This window comes from Vicugna pacos, chromosome 17, assembly GCF_048564905.1.
Source record: "Vicugna pacos chromosome 17, VicPac4, whole genome shotgun sequence".
NCBI lineage: Eukaryota > Metazoa > Chordata > Mammalia > Artiodactyla > Camelidae > Vicugna > Vicugna pacos.
The window spans coordinates 49188207-49210088 of record NC_133003.1 but is presented as its reverse complement, the minus strand read 5'-3'; the positions used below and the strand labels follow the sequence as shown (position 1 = coordinate 49210088).

The 21882-nt window shown below is 38.0% G+C and overlaps 1 protein-coding gene across 17 annotated transcripts in view; it reads right to left on the bottom strand.

Annotated features, from left to right (window-relative positions):
- Positions 1–21882, bottom strand: part of SETD5 (SET domain containing 5) — a 72570-nt gene that overhangs the window by 1582 nt on the left and 49106 nt on the right. For 10 of the 17 annotated variants that reach the window (XM_072941769.1, XM_072941775.1, XM_072941770.1 and 7 more), the window contains 7 exons: positions 16958–17087; positions 10188–10432; positions 7036–7092; positions 4632–5102; positions 1982–2280; positions 768–901; positions 201–289 (listed from right to left, as the gene is read on the bottom strand). In XM_072941769.1, coding sequence (XP_072797870.1) covers positions 201–289; positions 768–901; positions 1982–2280; positions 4632–5102; positions 7036–7092; positions 10188–10432; positions 16958–17087 — 1425 coding nt within the window. The remainder of the gene's footprint in view (positions 1–200; positions 290–767; positions 902–1981; positions 2281–4631; positions 5103–7035; positions 7093–10187; positions 10433–16957; positions 17088–21882) is intronic. The other 7 variants (XM_072941778.1, XM_072941779.1, XM_072941784.1 and 4 more) reach the window with 1 other exon arrangement.

Sequence of the window (21882 nt, the reverse complement as noted above, 5' to 3'; positions counted from 1 at the left end):
ACAGTAAAATGGCTATCCTTGGTCATTTTACTTTTCTGGCATGATTTATTACCTGAAGGTGAGCAGATGATGACTTATTTCCAAGGCAGCTGAAACTATATGGAAAGACAGCATCTCAACTGCAAAGGATGGCCAGAATCATAAACATTGGAAGCAAGAACATACTCCTATGTCCAGAGAGGAGCACTTCCTCGTCTCACCTGGTAGCTGTATCTGGAAGGGCTGTAAACGGCTGCTCCTTTAGAGAGTGCTGAGCTCAGTGTCTCTGGACCTTCACCATCTGCAGGGTCTGGAAGGTAACACAAAATCAACTCATCTTCTGAGAATAAGTGACAGATAGCCACTGTACATTCAAGTCACCAATGCCATCATCAACCCATACTGCTCTCTTTCTGACAAATCGGGTGAGTGCAGCATGCCAGAGGGGCAACAGGAGTGGTTAATTATGGGCTGTTTTAAATGCCTGATCTGATTCCTGTCTCCTTCTTTCTCTTCATCCTTCATCAAGGTGATTTCCAGGCCTTTGGAGAGATGAGTTACAGAAAGGTATCCCTTGGGAAAGAAGAGCAGACAGAGAGCAAGCAATGCTAGATCTTAAGAACGCTGCAGCCCAAAAGAGTGGAAGCAAGACTGTGCTGGAACCTCACACACAGGGGGAGCCCAACGGCTTCAGAAATGGACTCACCTCAGCCCGGCATTTGGTGTGAACTGTGTGGAGCCTGGCTCATGTGTCCCTGAACATGGTTGGCAGAAGGCAATGGGCTCACCTGGGTCTTTTTCTGTGATGTTACTCTCCCACGTGGGAGAAGGCTCTCCTTTCTGGGCCACCCTCACACTGCTTCGGAGGACCTTGGGGATGCTCCCTCCTTCTCGGAGCCGTTCCACTGATGTGGGAACCATCCTGTGAAGGTAAGAGCATGCAGGTTTTCGGCACAGGACTTTAGAGTCAACAGTCTGGAACAAGCTTTCTTTAAAGCTCTGACAAGGGTGGTACAATACATTCCCTTAAAACACCCTCTTAAACGTTATTTCCTTCAGGACCAATTTAAAACAAGGTTATCTTCTCTGCCTCAACCTATGTCTACCTCAGGCTCAGAAGAACAAGCACTTTCAAAGAAAAAGCAATCAAGGAAACGGAGGTTTAAAGGTGTCTACTTCTCTTAGCCTCCATTTTGAAATGCTACATTTTCTCTCCTGCAAAGTCACGTCCCTGGCATGCACTTGCCACTTAATGTTTTATAGGTTAATGAACATTACTCATTTGAGCAGTGCCTCTTCTTTCCCAGACTTCATTTAAGTTCAAGATCCCTGAAATGCCTCATTATTTCACTCACTTGACAATCAGTCCTTGATGCTGGTATAATTTATTTGTGGTCTCCCCTACACCAGACAAGTCTTTTCAGAACAGGTTACATCTCTCTGCATATGCTAGCTGTGTGGATCTGAGACATCTGTTATTTTTTGTGTTAATTTTATCTTAAAAAAAATTTTTTTTTGGTTGGGGGAGGTAATTAGGTCTGTTTGTTTGTCTGCTTATTAATTTAAATAAAGGTACTGGGGACTGAACCCAGGACCTTGTGAGTGCTACGCATGTACTCTACCATGGAGTTATGCCTTTCCCCTAAGACATCTGTTATTAATTTAAGTGGAACTTGGCTGAACTCCTGACTTACCTTTCGTATGAAAGGAGAAAACAGAAGAGGCAGTGTTGTGCCCAGCAAATAAAATGGCTCCTCTGTGTTCACAACTATATGCTGCCCGACACGTTGTCCTGCAGGCCTGGTGGGATTCTTTGCTTCTCTAAGGCTGGGGGGCTGTGTTTGATACTATAAAATCAGCTGAACAGGATAGATGGTACTGTGAACTGCTGGCCAGCTTCCTCAGTTAAGTGTTTCCACGTATTTTAGGTAAAACTGGGAAAGAGCCTAGACGTACACTTCCCTCCTGAACTTGATCATTAAAGCATCAAAGATAAACTTACCACCTACTGCTGATATTCTCTTGAGGTCTGCAGTGAGATGAAGTGCCCCTGGAATCTGATGGGCTTACTGCCTCCAAATGAGACATGGAGGAATGAGATGGGGAGAATTTTTTGTGAGGGGAAGATGGGGTTCGGGCCGAGGATCCCTGCACACCATGGCCACCAGTGTCAGAAAGTGAGTTACTGCTGCCTTGCCCAGCTCCTGCAGGCTTGCTTTTGCTCTGTGCAGAGTCACCTCCTCCACCAGCAGAATTTTCCTTGGCTTCTTGTTTCCGTTTGCGGTACTCCAGCAGGGACACCTAGGAAGGAAACAAGAAGCAGGACTCTAGCCAGACATCATTAGTGGATCACCAGCAACGGGGAAAGAAGATGGAACCCTAGTAAACCACTAGCAAGCCACGCAAACAAAGCAGGTACCAACAGATGATGTTTTCCAGGTGTGTGAGAGATCTCAGCACAGCTACGTATTTAAATCAGCCAGAAACTAGCAAACAAAAGAGAATACACTAGGAGACTACATTTTTGAAAAATGGCATTCACCAGTAGACCTCGTTTTCTGCCTTCAGAGAAACCTGTGGGATTAGTTCCAGAATAGAAGTATGCTATCACAGTTATTCGCAACAATGGTAGCTCCTAAAAAATGGAAGGTGAAGAGTTAGGAGCTGGTGTAGTTTGAAAAAGCCCCCTGGTGATTCTGCTAGCTCTTCTTCACCCTCCAAGAATCCTTAGAGTTGGCTGTTTTGAGACAAGAGAAAAACACACAAAAAAATACAAAAGAAAAAGTCAGTGCTTCAGAGTTCTTAAATGTGCTCAATTTTTCAAGATTTACCCAGGGATTTAGGACTATCTGTTTCCTACTTATATTTTAGCAAGTCAGCTCTAGAAAACCTGTACTTGGAAGCTTCTCCCCAACTCGCCATTCACCTGCCTCATTCTTTCCTGCCCTGTCTAGTGCACCTCCCTCTCTGCTGTTACAGCACACGGTGCCTACACCGGCTGTCAACCTAATACAAGTCTTGTGTACTTCGGAAACTGTATGGTCTACAAGGGCGAAGATTAAGTTTATTTGGATTTTTATCTTTAACATCCAGTGCAGAACTTGGCCAACAGCAGGTGTTCAACAGCATTTCTGAAATAACAAGTCATTTCAATCACTTTTGCACATAATAAATGAAACCAGAAGTTCAAAGACCATTTTTATTCCTAATGGTCAATGCTGTTCATGCAACAGTCTTCTAAATCCAGCACTATCTTATTCCAACTTATCTGCCAGTGTTTCCTCCTTTTTCTACCCACTTAGAGCTCTCATTTTCCATTCAAATGTAAAAGATAACAAAAGCACAAAGTTTAAGACAATTCTGTATATGTATTTTCTATACACAATCTTGGAAGGAAGTTAATAATAAATTCTGGCAATGTATTTCATTATACTGCAAAGATAAAAAGCCACCAGGCTACATTTCAACAGGAGTACCACATGTATTTGGCAATTATGTGAGACTGCCACACACAGAACATTCAGCATCTCTAGCTCTAACAAGTAAATCGCAGTTGTTGTGACAACTCAAAATACTCCCATGAATCTCCAAGTGCCCCTAGTTGAAAACCACTGACATAAAGAGCCTATTTTTGACTTCGTAATTTGTAGCATAGGCATTACTTATAAGTCAAGCCCCCCATTCCCCCCAAAAGTCAAGTTTCAAACCAGCTCTCTATGGCCTGGCCCTGCCCATCTCTGCATTCTCCTCCTGACTTTCACTTTTCATGTGACACCATGGCAACATTCAACTGCACACCCAGAGGAGGGCCACAGTTACTTGTTCTGCTCTTTCTCCTATAACATCTTCACCCTCATTTGCTGGCTGATTGATTCTACTTACTGTCTGAGACCAGCCAAATCAGTGACCTGTCACCTGTCACTCCACCACCTCTCCAAGTTGGCTATGAGCTTCTTACTTGTTCTCAAAGTACTCTCCACATATCCGACTAAGCCAGGTGCCCTTGTTAAGTTGTTCTCATCACATAGGAACAATACCTTTGGAGCTTCCATCATCATTAATGTAATTATCTGCTAAGTTCAGTCTCAGTTGCTACAAGCTCCATTAGAAGGCAACACAGCATAGTGGCAATAAGAGCACACAATCTAGAATGAGACAGACTTGGGTAGTGTCCTGGCTCTACCATATACTAGCTGGGTAACCATGGGCAAGTTACCCAACTTGCCTTAGTTTCCTCATCTGCAAAATGGGAAATTACCCATCTTTTTTAACAGGATTATCATGAAGTTAAATGCACAAGGATTATTGTGAGGTTAAATGCACAAGGGCTTAACATGTTCATGCCTAGAACATGAAAAGTACTACATAACACATATAAGTAGCGTAACTTTTTTTCACTGCTTTATCCTCTGAATTACCTAGCCAAGTGTATGGAACACACATGGTCGGCATTTAAATTTTCTGAGTACTTATAACATCCATCAAATTGTATTAAAACAGTCTTTCACTGCACATGCCAGAGACTATGTATTACTTATTTTTGTTTTCCTCACACTGAGAACAGTGCTGAAAACATAGTGGTAACTCAGTAAATATTTATTTAATTGTTCAGTTAATGTTCTTCAAAAGGGCCTATAAAATGTGACACTTACCTTTTTCCTCTGCGGTGGGTTCTGGGGGGCTGATGGGACTCCTTCACAAGCCCTTTCGCCACCAGGGGACATGGAGCCACGAGAGAGGTCTTTCATAAAACCATGTTCATATCTGCTGGGAAACCCTTCTGCAGGGGAACAGTATCCCCCATCCAAATGTACAGGCTTCCTATCCCCTACTAGGGGAGACCCTCGATATAATCCATCTGCTCGAGGCATAGCGTTCAACGGAGAGTAGGCATACATCAAGTTAAACTCTGTCCGAAATGCCTGGTCCGAGTTTCTCACAAGGGTCTGATGTCCATCGCCACTCCTGCTTGTAAAGCCAGTCTCAGAGGCGGGCCCGACGGAGGGATGAGGAGTCAGGTCAGAATGACCCGAGTTAATGAGGGAAGGTCTGTCAGCACAGCTGTTAGTGTTGGAGTCAAGGTAGCCTACTTTTGTCAGGTCCAGATCTTTTCGATGACAAAGCTGAAAGAATAAAAATCAACGGAGACATAGGGTAGGGGAGAAAGGAAAAAGTCAAAGGGCAGAAGAGAAGGGAGTGAGAGGGCACAGGTGAACAAGGAAAGATAAGAGGGATGGAAGCAGAAGAGAGAAAGCCATTAACATCCGTGAAGGTCCCATGTAGCACCAGTCCCATGCCAGATCACCAAAGAATCCCGGCCTTTCCCAAGCTGCTTTAAAGTCTTTCTGGATGAGAATACAGGGAAAGTCAGAATTAGATAACTGGCCAAATGTGACTATTTTGCCTGCTTAGCCTTTCATCAGGTTTGCTGAGTCACCCTGCACTACAGTATAATCTGGCAGTATAATCAGGGATTTACCTGAGCCCCATGGATGCTACAGAGGTGAGAATGGTGTCTTAAGATAACAGGCTTCTGGTGTTATTCATTTCTAAACTAATATTGATGGAAGGTGGGAGGAGGGGAAAAGGTAAAAGAAAGTAGAAAGGAGACAAACAGTCAAGTATTTAAGTTACTGGTTCAGTAAAGGAGAATGGTATTAGTTAAAGGTGTCAACCAACCAGTTCTTCACTCACTTTCGCTATTATGTAGCTATGTTTCTCATAAAACTTTCTGGCTACTCAACTGTTCTTTCTTTATCCTCTAATGTATGTCAACATACCACAAGACCACTAATGCCCATCACTGCAGAGCATCTGAAATGCTGAAATGTACCAAAAACAACCCCATCTATTTGGTCATCACTACCTCCTAACATCAAGATTTTCCGCCACTAGGTAAACTATAGCTAACTCTATACAAAGAAGAGTACCAGAAATCCAGATACCATACCATGTCAGCCTCCAAATTATGCTATCTTAGAATTTTTAGCAACTGAGGAGAGAGGTTTACGTTCCTTACAGGATAGAGTAAAAAACTCACAGAAAACATCTAGTACACTAGGAAACAATCCTTTTCAGCTTCATGTTGACATATAAAATTCTACTGAGGCAAAATTTGGTCATCTGTCACTGAGTTTAGCACTAATATTTTTATGGTAAGGGTAGGGGTTAACAGTTCAGTTAATTTCTGAAAGGTTACGACAGACCGTAACTTTCTCTTCAAGAGTAAAAAGGTTCCCACGTGAATTCATGAAGTTAATCATTACTTACATTTGTCTAAATCTAGTAATACTTAAGAAACTCTAGCACTAAATTCTGAATTTAACATCTCAACAGCAGTAGGATTTCTAAGAAAAGCACTCAGATGATATCCTAAGAGATAACACTTGTACAGCAACCATTTCCCAATCACTGCAGAATGGAGGCCTGTGTCACAGAAGCCATGGGCTGACCTACAGAGCTGAGAGGCATGACTCTCCCTTCCTAAAGAAGTTGCTTAATCTATCAACCAAAGCTCAAAACATCCAGTTAAATAGAGCTGTCAGAGTAACCCTGGATTAAAGCATAAATCATTGCCTAATTTTTCCAATATATGCTGCTCCTTTATTAGTCCAAGATAATAAATAGCAAGAGATAGTTCCTACCAATTATTGATTTAACTTTCCTTATTTAACAAACACACTTTATTCGTTAGACGATCTTTAACAAGGTTCCCACCACATCTTCAGTTTCTTTAAACTTGACTTTTAGATTCTATCTTCTTTTAAAGAACTCATCAGCCATACCCGCCCCCAAACAGCAACAAAAACAAACCCCACCACACACACACACACACACACACACACACACACAAAACTTCATTTTCCTCCATCTACCCTGAAAGCTCTGAGTAACCAGTCTTACATGGGAAGATTCATTCAACTTCTAGTGACCAATCGGCCACCCTCCAGCCCACTGCATCATTCACTAGGGTCCCCTAGCCCTCCCCACACACGCAAGAACACACTCATGCACACTCACTCTCAGCCTCCAAGTGTGAGATGGTGTGATAACTACCTCGGGTGACAGGGACTCGGGCCTACTCGCAGGGGAACTCTCAGGGGAGGATATGTTCTAGAGGAGGGAAAAGCATCTTGTTATTCATCTACTCAAAAGAAGCAAAACAAACAAAAAATAAAGCAAAAGCAAGCATAGATGGTTAGCCACACTTTTTTTGAGGAGTCAGGAGGGAAAGGGATAAATAAGTGCACAAGGGAAATGTTTAAATGCAGAATTCATCTCAATGGACAGAATGACTTGTTAAAATGCTTTCTGGTGTCTTTGAAAGCATTTAAAGGTAAATTGGTTATAATGGTTCATGCTATCAGTAAACATCTCAAGCAGATATCAAGAAAGTGTTAAACTGGTGAGATTCTACATTATTATATGTCTAAATTAGATTAAACTGTAGCAACCTATTTTTCATTAATGGGCACCTTTTTTCTTCACCCCATGCCTCCTTCTCAGTGTCATTTGCTCATCCTCTTGTGTGATTCGTGCTGGGGGCTCACAGGGTTAGGGAGATGGCCAGCTCCTCTCAAATGAGTTGCAGGAGTTATGACTGATGGGCTCTAGCTCATAGGCTAGATAGTTCTAGACATAATCCAAATGGATCTGATCACTCCTACCAATGTTCGCTGATATTAAAATCCATTGTATTTTGAGGAATAGAGAGAAAAGGAAGGGAGAACAACAACAACAAAAAAAGCAGATGTGTACACTTCTAGTCCCTGGTCCTAAAAACAGGGCTACCTGAGGGCTTTTGCCTAAGGCAGCACTCCCATATCAAACAGGAAGTGGGCAGTGAGCTGGGACAGAAGATATGATGGGTAAAAAAGCAGAGAGGATGATGGTGGTAGCTATAACTAGGATTCAGGGTAAGCGGAGGGTTGCTAATGTTGTAGGCCTGGATAGCTGGCCTGGGTTGCAGGACTATCCTGTGGCAGGAGAAATGGGGCTGTTTCAGCAGAGCAGGGATACTGGCTGTGAAATTTTATTTGGTGGGGTGGGTAGTATGTGTGAGATGGATAGTGGGGTAAGGCTCTCCAGGCAGGAAGACAAGGGAAGGGTTACTCTAGTGCAAAGGAGGGGCTAATTAAGCATGCCTTCCCAATGGTGCTTTCACTCTTTATTTGATGCTTCCCCCTCCTCATGATCTTGTTTCTCTTCCACTATGTCTCTTCAATTCTTTCCCTTTGTACTGAAGAGATTTCTCACTTTTCTCCTAGAATGTTTTTAATTTTTCCTTCCAAAAATATTCTTCCCCCAATGGGGCTGATCTTTACTTGTGATACCTTTCTGATATTTCTCTGTGTCACAGTCTTGGATGGAAATAAGGCTTCTTCCCACCTCCCTATACTAGAATACAGGAACGAGTATGGCAATTAGAATGATGATAAAGATGGTCAGGATCATGAAATTTGTTTTTTTAACTGATGAAAAAGTGTGAATGTCCTTAGTTAAATCATGAGACTAAAATAGTGAAAACACGTACTGAACTTTTTGAAGGGATAATATAATACTATTATAGTGTTTTCCCCCTTCCTGGTATTCTAAACATTATACTTAGACTAAAATGATCTTTGATTTAAAATAAAAATAAAAATGGGGGGTGGGTATAGCTCAGTGGTAGAGTGCACGTTTAGCATGCATGAGATTCTGGATTCAATTACCAGCCACTGAAATTCCCATTCCACTGAAAAAAACAAAAAAAACAACAAAAAACCAAACCAAACAAACAAAAAAACCCCAAACCCCCCAACACCTTACATATGCATAGTGTTTTATAGTTACCCGAAATGCTGCAAGGGGTAGGAAATATTAATGAGTGCTAAACTTGGTTCTAGAAAGAGACTTACCTTCTAATTTTACCTTTAATTATAGTAAAAACTTTAATTATGATAAAGTATGAAATTCTATTCCTATAATCTCCTGGCCAATAGAGAGAATGTCCTATCATGAAATTTTACCATCAAACTTTACTTAGCCAATTGAAAAGTCAATTCCAACTAGACCAAATAAAGTTAGTAAGGCCCATGTCAGCTGTTCTGCTATCTGGCTAAAAAAAATGCAATAGGGAATTTGGTAGAGAGTAACTTCCCTTGAAATCAAACATAACCAGGAAGGACCTTTCCCTCCCCAAAGAAGTTTGCTCTAAAAGTTAACACGGTCTAGGATGGGTACAGAATACGGCTGCTTCTTGCTTCCAAGGCTGCTAGTCACTCTGAGTTAGCCATTTAAAGGCTGAGAAATCCCCACGCTCTCATAAAATCAGAATATGTAGGGTGGCAGTAGTTAGAACATTCACCTTATCAAAGAACACATCTAGAGAAGTGTAAGCTAGGGTCACAGTTGGGTGTGTTTAGTCATCAGAACAAATTTTTCTGAGAAGGAATACACAGTGTCCATTTAATTCAATAAAAATTAAAGCAACATTAAACAGATGAAATTTTTTATGCACATGGATTCTATTCAGTACACCTCATGTCACTCAAACTCGAATACTAAAGCAATTCAGGTTTAACTTTTTGAAACAGCTGAGACACATTTCTAACTTAATCCAGGGAGTGAATGTAATAAATTTAGCTCTTATACCCATGCTGCTAGCCTCTTTCTACTTCCCATTCCTAACACATTATAACAAGGAAAAGTAACCTGGAGCAGGAAAAAACCCCTAATTTGCCATAAACCATACCCCAATGCTTCTTAAATCTGTCTACTGAGGCCACAAGAATGCAAAATAGCAAAGACATTTCATTGATTTAAAAGCTGGGAAATGGAGACATAATCAATTAGTATAATCTAAGCTCTCAAGGTGGTGTCATTGTAATGGTTACTAGGCAGCTAAAGGCCTGTATTAACCAAGGTATACGGTAAGATAAAGATGGAGATCTAGTATGATTACCACCTAAAGTTATGGAGACTGACGAACTGCATGCAAAAGACTGATGAGTGTCACCAGTGGGAGCACTACTTCTGCCTGGGAAGAATGGGGGCACTGCCGAGACCAGAGGCTACCAATAGCTCACAATGACCCTGAGGTTTCCTATTCTCTTGCTAAGATGGGCAAAGAACATGGTAAAGAAACACATGGAGTGAAATATCTGAAATGAGGAGATGCAAATGATGATCTTCATATTCAGTACTCCCAACAACGAAACCCAAATCACCTCAAACTGCAGAGGAGTATTGCAGCGACTAGCAGTAGTAATAGACGTGATTGGTGAGAACATGAGGCTGTATCCATTTCGACACTCCTCTTCTGGGTGAGACGGGCCAGGTGTGGTCAGCGGGGGGCTCTTTGAGCCTGCACTGGGAGGGGGCGGTGTGACTGGAGAAAGAGGCCGCAGTAACTTGGTGACATTCTGCTCCATCAGATAGCGAGACTTCCATTTCTTTAATGGGCTCAACAAGTCTGTGAAATACAAAGCCTGGCTGAGCAGTTTGAAACTACAGTTTACAGGGAGGCTCTGCAGTGTAGCCATTAATCTCTAGCCTACAATGGCTCTTAACTCCTCTTTGGCCTCATCCCATTGTTATCTCCTGCAATTAAACCAAAAGCCCAAAGCAACTCTAATTACCACACTTAAACTTTCAAAACTGTCTCCCCCCAAAAATCACCGGATGAATCTGACACTTTTAATGATTGATCCCTGGAGTTAATATAATCTCTTGTAGTGGAAAATATAAACTTACTTATTTCACACAGCGTTTCTGAAAATCTCAAATCTGCGTCACTTTGTTAAAATCACCCTCTACTGAGGAGGAAGGTATAGCTCAGTGGTAGAGCACGTGCTTAGCATGCACGAGGTCCTGGGTTCAATATCCAATACCGAATAATCAAACAAACAAAACCACTCTCTACTGAATTGCCATGTCAATAGCTCAAGCTTCTGGAATCCTAACTCCAAACTCTTTTTGTCTTCTTTTATAGATTTCTGCCATTTTTCAGTAGCTCTTTATATACTTATTCTCCTTCAGCAGGAAACAGTTACATATGATCATCTGACCCTTATCCAGCCCTCTGACTTAAGAGTACTTCAAGAACTCCCAACCATTTTCAAAAACTAGGCTGGTATTCTTTTTCTGATGGGAATTTACTTTTTACTGTACACTTTTTAGGTTCACTTAGAAAGGAGTTACTATGCTATAAATTTTAGTGACTACCCAGGCCAAAGCACCTATTTCACTTTCTCACAGGAAAAATCTACTTCTATTCATTTACAGTTCAAAGTTATTTACTTACTTAATACCTACTATACGGCAACCACTGAACTAGGTATATGGTGGGGAAATGGTCATCATATAACCTATTTAAAGGAGACTACAAATGTGTAAGAAAAAGAAAAGATACGTAAAACATGTTTAATATCACTTAAAGAACCTCAACAGAGGTGATCATAATTAAGCTTTCAAGTGCTTCTTACATACTAAGCACTATATATTAATGTGCTTTACATGAATTTTCAGATTTAACTTGAATAACTATGAACTCATCACTGTTATTATTATTATCCCCATTTTAAAGATAAAGGACTTGAAGTATAAGAGAGGTAAAGACTAGGTAATCTAGTTCCCATCTACATTCTTAGTCATAAAGTTCAATTATATGCCCAGAGCTTGATGGAAGGACTGACATTTATCCCAAGCCTTTGAGGAAAAGTTTGGGACAGTATCAGAGCTATGCTTCAGGAAGGGTCCCCTGGCAGGAATGGTTAGGATGAGATTGGAATGGGTAACTGTCTGGAGTTAGTGGAGTAGTTGAACAGAAGGAGTTATGAGTACTGAACTGGGGCAGTAGATGTTGAAATAGGGAAGAAATAAATGCAAAAAATACTGGAGATACATATTTTCCCTGGTATCTGAGAATTTTTAAGTTTCCTAGATTAGAAGTATTATCCATATTTTCCTTTTGTTCCAGATACTAAGTTCTCCGTCTTATTTTTCTTTTCTCCTTTTGAAAAGTGCCTAGGTATAAAACAAACAAATGTGATTCATGACTTATATTTAGAATAACTTTTACATATTTCAGGAGTCTTAATTGGTGAATCTTTGAAAAGACTATACTGCAAGGTCCAACACTGTAACTACTAACGGTAATTATGTAAATGATGAAGTTCATTGTAGGGAAGTTAGAAAGATCAGATGAACTCTTCCACCCCCAAATCAACTTGCAGGCCACTCATTTAAAATACATTTACTGAGAACCTATTTATGATATTATATTCAACAAAACTGACCTGAAGTTTATATGCCAGTGGATATTTGCCTTTTTCCTATTAATAGCACTATATTTATAATTTTTTTTCCAAATTTCATTTTTCTTTTTGCATACACAGCTGTCAAATTTCAAGTGGTTAAAATCTATCTTTTATGTTTTTTTAACCTTTATTCAAATAATTCCTAATATTATATAAACAAACATCTACATACTGAAACACATACATAACTTAAAGTCATACCCACAAATTAATGCACTGCTAATATACTGGTGAATTTTCATTTAGATCTCTTTCTTGACAGGGCCTTACTGACTCTTGTCTAAATCACACTGATCAATAACCTACTATTTTTACTCAGAAATATATAGTAAAACTCTTTCCATGACAATGACGAAAACGTTACAATTATTTTTTAATTTTACTAGTAGCCTTTTTTGGCTATACAGGATGTGTATCTTTACTCACATTTATCAGTCGTTTCCTTTATTTTCTGCCACTGACATCACTAATGTCACCCTACCCCAAGACTGTAAAAATACTGGGCTATTTTCCCTTTATATCCGTATTTAGTTTTTGTTTTTTTTAAGTTAAAAAAATTTTATTTTTATTAAAAAATTTTTTTTTTGGGGGGGATAGTTAGGTTTATCTATTTATTTATTACTCTTGGTGGAGGTACTACAGATTGAACCCACGACCCCATGCATACTAGGCCTGCACTCTACTCCTGGGCTATACCCTCTCCCCTCGTATTTAATTTCTGAATTTAATTCAAATAGAACATTTTTTATGATAAGTTATTGATTATCCTTTTCACATGCCAAATGTGTAGCATATTCTTCCAAATCCTTTTGTAATTATAGAATAATTACAATTTCTCCACTGATTTAAAATAAGACAGGTACTGGGTTTAGTTCTGAATGGTATCCTGTACACTTGCTGTCCAGATGGCATCAATATTGACATGCATTTTAATTTTAGTACATCTACTTGGGCAGTTCTGGTTTTGCTACTCTAGCTCTCCAAAATATTTTGCCTATTCTAGCATACTTGTTCATGTCAATGAATGCAGAAATGATCTGTCAACTATTGCTGATATTACCCCGACACCAAAAAAAAAAAAAAAAAAAAAGGCTGATTGGGGTTGTATTAAATTCATGAGTAATTTGTGGAGAATTCTCATACACCATGGCATGATCTATCAGCTACTCATGCTTTCATTTATATTCCTCTTTATCATAGATTTGCTACATTCCTAATTAGATTTACTTTCCAGTGTTCTCTATTTTTGGTTACTACTGTGAACTGAATGGATTTCTCCCTTTATATTACCTAAATGTTACTGCTAACATATAAGACAATGTTTACATAATTTTGTACCCAGCTACCCTATTGATCTCTACTATTTTTTCAGTTAATCTTCTTGACTTTCCCAGGTAGATAAGCATATTATTTGTATACGGTGATAACACATACATCCTAATCATTTTGGATAATAATTCTTTAAGTTGTTAAATAATAATGGCAATAGTGGGATGATAACCCATCTTAAGGTTTAATCTAACTAGTTTTTACCATGAAGCGTAACTAGCAATTGTTTTCAGGTAGATGTAAAAGAAAATATCATTAAGTGTGTTATTTTATTAGATTTATCATTAAATTCACATTTACTCTGCTGATTTCCCCCTCCTCCATTCGCTAGCTAATAAATTATATGAATACATTTTCAAATATTGAGTCACCCTTATATTCTGAGGAAAATTTTTATTTGGTCATAATACACTATTATTTTAATATTCTCACAAGATTCAAGATACAGATCACTGAAATCTAATTCAAAAGTAGTACTATGCTGTGTTTTGGGGAGGGGGTAAGTTAATTCGATAAAACAAATCAAGAGTAAAAATTTTAATACGACTGTATAGTATCCCATTAAAAGCATGTGCAATACAAGATAAACCACAGAATCTACCATTCCTTTATTGGCTGAAACCCAGGTTGTTTTTATCCTATATGTACTTGCAATTATTAATAATTCTATGACTAACACTTTGTACTAAAATTTTGGTCCGCACCTACTTCTATACAAGTATCTAAAACAGTAATTACTAGGTTAGGGAGTGTGAATATTTTTAATGCACATGATAAATCTTACCAAATTGCTAGTAGGGCTATTATTCTCCTATCATTTTTACTGCAAATCCTTTATCCAAAAACTTTTGTCCTCTATTAAATAAAGACAGAAACACTGTTTATTTAAGTTTGATTTAAAAAAATTAAATGTGCGAAGAATTTACTTTGGCAAAAGGCTAATTCTTCTTAATCCTCTAAGTAAGTAAAAATAACCAGAATAATTTACCTAATCTTTCACTTATCTTCAATTAGCACTATAAAGCAGATTATTAAGATCTGTTTCTGGCTACTCTGTTACATATATATAACCATTCTTATACACTACTGTACTAATTTGATTACGAGCTTCTGGCTTCATATTAGAAGCTAGTTTTTTTACTTCTAGGTAAAGTACTTCATCATCACTCTTTTAAAATTTTTTCTTATTTTCGTTTTTTTAAGGATAAACTTCAAAATCATTTAATCAAATTCCAAAAACAGGTTAGTTTGATATAAACCATATGAAGCCAAGAAAGAAACTGATTATATTTATTCTTTCCATTAAGGAACATGGGATTTCTCTTCATTTCCTAGAAGCTTAAAAAAACGATTCTCAGTGACGGTTTGTTCTACATGTCTCACCACTATTCCTAACCAGTTTCTTAGTTTTGTTAAGCTTGGGAATGAAAAACTTCGCTTCATTCATTTCCTCAGTACGTAAATGCTATTAATTTGTGCATACCCAGCGGTTTTACTGAACTCTTGTTCATTAAGCTTTTCAGTTGATTAGTCAGGCTCTCCTAGCTATACACTCACAGAATTTACAAATAATGAACACTGTGTGCTCTCCTACCTGAATAGTAATACCTTTTATTTCTATACAACTTTAGCTTTTAGGAACTTAGAATCTTTAACATATCCTAGTATCTGACTAATTTCTATAACTGTTTCATAAACCCTTGACAAGAAAGAATTTTATGAAGAATAATGACAGTAATAATTCCTATTAAGGGTCTGATACGGCACTTTATGTACATTATTTAATTTAATCTTACATTAAAACTATAAAGCAGGTATTACTATATCCATTTCACAGATGAGGCTCAGAGATGTTTTGTAACCTGCTTAACATCATATAGTCTTAGTAAAGGGTAGAGCTAGTTTTCAAATTCAGGTCTGTTGGATTCTTTCTACTACACCAATCTGTCTCCTTTTCTTAAGATCTCCTTGATCTTTTTGAAAAACAAAACAAAACAAAACAAAATATAAATAATTCCTCAGGATTTACACTGACTTGTAGCAATATATCAAGTTGCATTAGTGTCCTGCTTGGTTTTAATTAAATATTTTTCTCTGTTTATGTTGCTTCTAGAAGGCAAGGTGTGTCCTTTGGATGTTTCTCATTGCTAGAGACAAGAAATTCAATAAAGGCTGGTGACTAACAGTCACCATTCCAACCAGGGCACACAGTAACAAGGGCATTTTCCCCAAGTCTTTGCCAGTCAGGACACGAATTGCTAATACAGCCTCCCTTTCCCAAATTCAAACACATACACACACCTATGCGTGTATACTAGACAGAAGACTTCAGTTAAGTTGTATTCTCACTATATTGTAAAAGCTGCCAATAAACTGTTAATACTGGTGGAACTCTGGTGCCAGTAATTTTTCATATTAACCTAGTTTGAGTAAATCTCCCTAATCTTCGGTGAAGAAGAGAGTAACATATTTTAAATACAAGGTATCATTTATCTTCCAGATGTTCTACACTGGGAGTTTATTATCCTAACGTTACACATGCAATAATTCATAATCCAATCCAGGGACAGAAGAATAAACTAAGTGAATAACTTGAAAGAAGTATTTTTAGTAGCCTACTTTTTTCTAAATACAGTATTATATATGGAATTTTAATACAAAGCAGGTATTACCAGTACCAATCGCTTTAAGTTCATATTCACTCAGAAAGGCAACGAACAGTAATAAGTGGTTTTTATGAAAACTCGAAATATTATCATGTTAGCTATAGCCTTGCATGACCTTTGGCATCTTAATGTATTTTGGTGTTTTGTTTTGATTGTAATATTCACAAAACTGATTTAGAGATAAACTTATGAAAAACAGAGAGGATTTTCAATTAAACTAGTATTGGCTAGGAGAAACTGCGCAAGCCCTTTTGAAAACAACCGATTCATAACAATTTCTCATTTTCGTCACCCATCCCTTGTCCCTTCAGCCAAGTCCCTCCCAGTTCAGTTACCTATGATTCTGATTCTCCTGAAGAGTGCCCACATCTTTCCTGCTTATTTCCCCTCTTATAAATATGGATATAGATTTCCTAAACTTACTATTTTAAATGTATCTAACCTTTTTACAACCATTTCTGCTGTTATCTGTACACTGTCTAGTTCCTTCTTTGTCGTCCTGGGGAAACTGATCCCTGACTTGAGATCTCTCTCTTCCTCTGTAAAGACAGATGTAAAGTAACTATTTAGAGAACAATGCTATTTCTTTTTTATATCAGACTCTTTAAGTATTCATAGTGGAATTTTTAATGTAAATCCAAAATAATCACTGTTCATGCATTCAGAGAGGTTTGAGATACCTACCTGCATTGTCTTTGCAGATACTAGACGAGTTACTATTCTCATTACTTTGGTACAGGTGCTGAGTTCTAGTCTCCTGGGGTACAGATGATGTTTGGGTCATCCCTTCTTCCAAGGCTTGCTTTATCCAGCGCTGTAATGGGAAAAGAACCAAAGAATTATCAAGCATCATTTAAAGCTATTTAGTACACCTATTTAAATGCATTAACCAGGTCATTACATATCGAACTGGTGAGAGATGCAATCCAACACATTCCATTCAGGTCCATAGTTAAGTTATTTTTTGTCCTGTGTTTCAACATTTTAGAATTCTGCCCCATTAATTCCTTGTATAGGGCATAACTGAGAAAGCCTGGATTACACATAATGAATTGCCATTAAAAAACCAACCAATAAAAAAAGATTACTGTTCAACTTTTCATATTGCTTAGAATGGGATAAATGGGAAAAGATAAGTAAGAAATCTTAGCCCTTATTTAAGAGACTCTGATCATATAGGATAAAACTAATATATAAAATAAGGATGTAGAAGGAAGATAAACGCTCTCTTGAGAGTTGTCTGCCCTGTGCTGGGGATATCTGAAGACATAACAGAAAAGACTCACAGGAAAACTCTGGATAAGAATAAACAGCTCTTCACTACAAGTACCAAAATACTTCCAAAAGATCTACTCTCAGATGGACTATCCCGTAAGTTTTTTCACCCCATCAACTAGCTTGGTTAAATTTTGCATGAATAATACAAATATCCAGAATAAATGACCTTCTACAGAAATCAAAAATGGGAAAAAGTCAAAAAGAGCTCTCTAATCAGTCACATTTTTTTGGTACAGAATACTGGAATCTAAAATAATGGAGACAAATTTAGGTCAGAAAGTAAGTCTGCAAAGATTAGGATAATAAGACTATGTATCCTGTGGAAGAGAGAAAATTTCTTACCTGTAATTGTGTTCTCTTAAGATACACAGTTGTAGGTTGCTCACCACTCTGTGGCTCTCCTGCCCTGACATAAGACAGATCGAATTTTGATAAACATCAATGTCTAAATCAGACCCTACCCCAAATAGGAAGAGCAAAGGTGATTATAACTTTACACCTTTAGAGAACAAGTATTACAGGTAAGTAAATAATCTCTTTACCAAAGAGAGCAATTCTAACAGATTTATTACCCTCTTAGGAACTTAGGAAATAATGTGAGGAAAATTTCACCAAAAAAACTTTTACATCATATAAATGGCATTGTGGTCTGCCAAACAAAAACAAAAATATAATTAAAAGTGTAAGAAGCGTGGAAGGAGTTAAGAGTGAATATGTATCTAAAAGAGAGATTTTAACAGTCAATTGAATCACATCAGTATTTCAGGATATGACCAGGTCTCTGAAAAGCCAAAACAAGACCAAGAATGAACTGTTTTACATACAGAATATTGATATAAAGATGAACTGTCAGAACCATGCTCCCTACACCTTAGAAGAGACTTCAGAGGTCACCTTGGCCTAAGCATTCCCTATACAGATGTGGAACATTAGGCCCAGGAGGACAAAATAAGTGAAAACCCTTTGTTATAGATATCTTAGTACAAGTTTTTCTTTTCAGAGCAGATGGCAGGACTCATTTGGAGTCACTGTACTTTCCTCCAAGAAAAGTTAATTTCTTATATTTCCAGTGTCAAGTAGATGCACCCATAAAAGAATTTACATTCTGGAACTGATGACTACAAAAAGGGAAAATAAAACCAGGACAGGAGCATTCTAAGGAATAAGATGCTGCTCAGGTTAGGTTAAGGTTGAACACAGCAACATGATCAAATTCATTCCTCCTGGCTCTGTTGTAGGTCTACACAATATTTTAGAGCCTGTAAAGAAGGAACATGAACATTTGTTTGTATCTAACAAGTTCCAATCACCCCTATGGATAACAAATTAACTTTAGACAATCTCTCCAAGTTCCAGCTACAGTATTAAAGTCAAAAGAACGTTTCTTCCTTCTCTGAAACTCTGTTGAAGAGGTTTTTTTTGGAAGCTTAGAGATAGCCAGAGAATTGTCTTTATGATAGGGAAAGAGCAAGAAACTACTTTATGTCTTAGAATCTAAATATCTGGACTGAAACTTGGCCATGCCTCTTACTAGATGCCTAACTCTGGGCAAGTTCCTGAACAGTTCTGAGCCAAAGTTTTTGATCTGTAAATTGAAACCAATAATCACCTTACAGGGTTGTCATGAATGGTTAAGTGAGATGCCTGTGAAGAAAGCTTGTAGCACAGTACTGAGCACACATGCTCAGTGAGGACTTGTTCAACTGAATTTCTGTGCTGTGCATAGAGATACACAGATGAATAATCCTACAGTGTAAATAATGAAATATCAATGCAAAGCAGTGTTTCATTTTCATTTGGGATGGGAAACCAAATGCCTCAGACTTATCATGCCTACAACGTTAAGTTTAGAGATTTAGAGAGAACAAGGAGGGAGACTAATGAAAGGCCTGTTGGCCACTTATACATGTTTCCATTCCAAAATAACAAGTAAAGTAAAATCCAACAAAAGATATACCATAACAGGCTTGTTGCGTTCTGTCAAATACTCTGTAAGAATCTAGGTGCAAATATACATATGCAACTTTACACTGTGTTTAACTCATGAAGCCTTTACCTCCTTTAATCAGATATAAAAGAGGAAGCCTATTAGGAATACACTGCTTGAACTAATCACATGGAGGATGGTTGTTCTTATCTGTATGTTTAACTTATTTTCCTCTCTTATGGATTTTAGAAATTTATAATTTTGTTTAATAATGGAAATCTGAACTATAAGAATACTTTCTAAACAATCTAAAAACTTGTTTCCCTCCCCACCCAGGATAAAACTGAGTTCAATTTCTAATAAGACCCAATTTCATTAATTTTGCCTCATAAAGAGCCATATTCTTGTTTTGCAATATAATCCTGATTATGTTAACAGCAAATATTAAACCTATGATTTAAACTTAAACAATTTAAAAAGACTCAATTTAAGTAAGGTAACTTTGCTATAATTCAGCATACTTAGCCTGAACTCTTCCAAAAAACTAATACGACACAGACAAAAGAGCAGTGTGTATAAAACAAGACTAAGGATGGTCAGATACACTAGGAGAACATTACATGGATATGAGTTAAATGGGATTTCTAACTGTTGCCAGTGGGGACACAAAGATGTGATACAGATACAAGTTCTAAATCATAACCAAGTAAAAAGAGCTCCAAGAAATGGACTTATATCAGATATGAAGTCATATTCGTACATATTTTTGATTTTCACGGAACTCTGCTACTTGAAAAAAAGCAAGATGGGAATATAAAGACTGTAATCTGGCATTAGAATCATCAAGGCAGCATTCAAAGAGGCTAGCCCATACTATTTGCAATTCAGAGTTCACTATTAACCTGTACTAGACTGTTTACCCTACTTAAAGGACCAAAATAAGAAATTCTAGCATCTGCCTTAATTAGACACTTCAACAGTGAACATCCTATGAAGTCCAGTACTATGTCCAGCCAAAGACAGAACAAAAGGAAAGTTTCTTTCAAATATATATTAAGCCATCTCTCGACTTGCTCCTCCAAGCTAAAGACCATATTTACAGCTTCTCTAACTGTTCAATACTATGAAAATGTAGTTGAGATTTTGAGCTGTTACTCTTAATGAGGGACTGAGCTAAGTACAATAGGAAGATTAGTTCTGCATGCCATACCAGAGTTAATGCAACTCTCCAATTATTACAGAATAAGGCTAATTATAATGCTCATTAAATGGCAAATACTTTGTTTTCCTTCTCAGATAATCTGTAAGATCCAGGATAAGGGACTTAGTGGAAAAAAGTATCTTCAGAGACCCAACCCTCCTTTATCATTCAGGCAAATTTCTAGACTTATTTTTGTCTTAAGATAGCTGTCATTGTTTTCATTTCTAAACCCTGAAAGTTAGTCACGTTATGCCATTATACACAAGCCCTTTCAGCAAATATCTCACGGTCATATTTCTCTTTAGGATTCATTCCACTTGGGAATTTTCCCCAAATAAACCAGTATGTGACTCAAATACTTAGGTAAGATGTGCAGTTAGGAAGACTTTCTTCAGTGTTTGCTGCTCATTCAGTGTAGTGCCCTTCCTTTGTGCACAGATCCCTGCTGCCCTCCTCCCCCTCCATATCCCACACCATTTTGGCTCATCTTTCATGCCCCCCTCCCCCCAAGAAATAATATCTGCTCTTTGGGAGAAGAGAAAAGCTTTAAGTTTGGAGGAGTCAGGGAAGACCTGCCTGGAGTTGGAGACTTCATCACATCAAATAATCTACATGCAGCATCCTCATGTACGTGATGCCAGTGGAGGAGGGCAATGGCAGACACTGAGGAAGGCAGCCTGAATCCAGATCTGAGGATAAGAGAAAAGGGTGTTCCAGGGAACAGACTCTACCTCAAAGGAAGACCAAATGAAATGATGTCCTATACTTTTAGAAATACAAAAATGACATTATAGGTCTGAGGGAGTGATCTGTTCTTGAGAGACACCTTTGGAAAATATGCAGGACTTCTGGGAATTAGGAAAGAGCATTCCAAAAACAAACCACCATCAAATACTACTGCCACTAGATCCAAAAACAAAATATAACTAGAGAGAGGAGAGAAAGGCAGAGAGAGGGGTGGGGGGGATTTTACAGTGAGTTCCAAAGTACTAGGGAATAAACAAATGGTCCAACTTGTCATTTGATCAAGGAACAGAAACTATGCTGATGGTAATAGGATTTTTCTTCTGCTCTCATTCAAATGATAACAGCAAATGAATTAATTCAAAACACAATTTGATCATTTTTAAACCCGTGTAACAGGGCTCTAGAGCACCTGGGGCCCAATCTCACTCAATAATCACAAATGGACATGTTAACCAA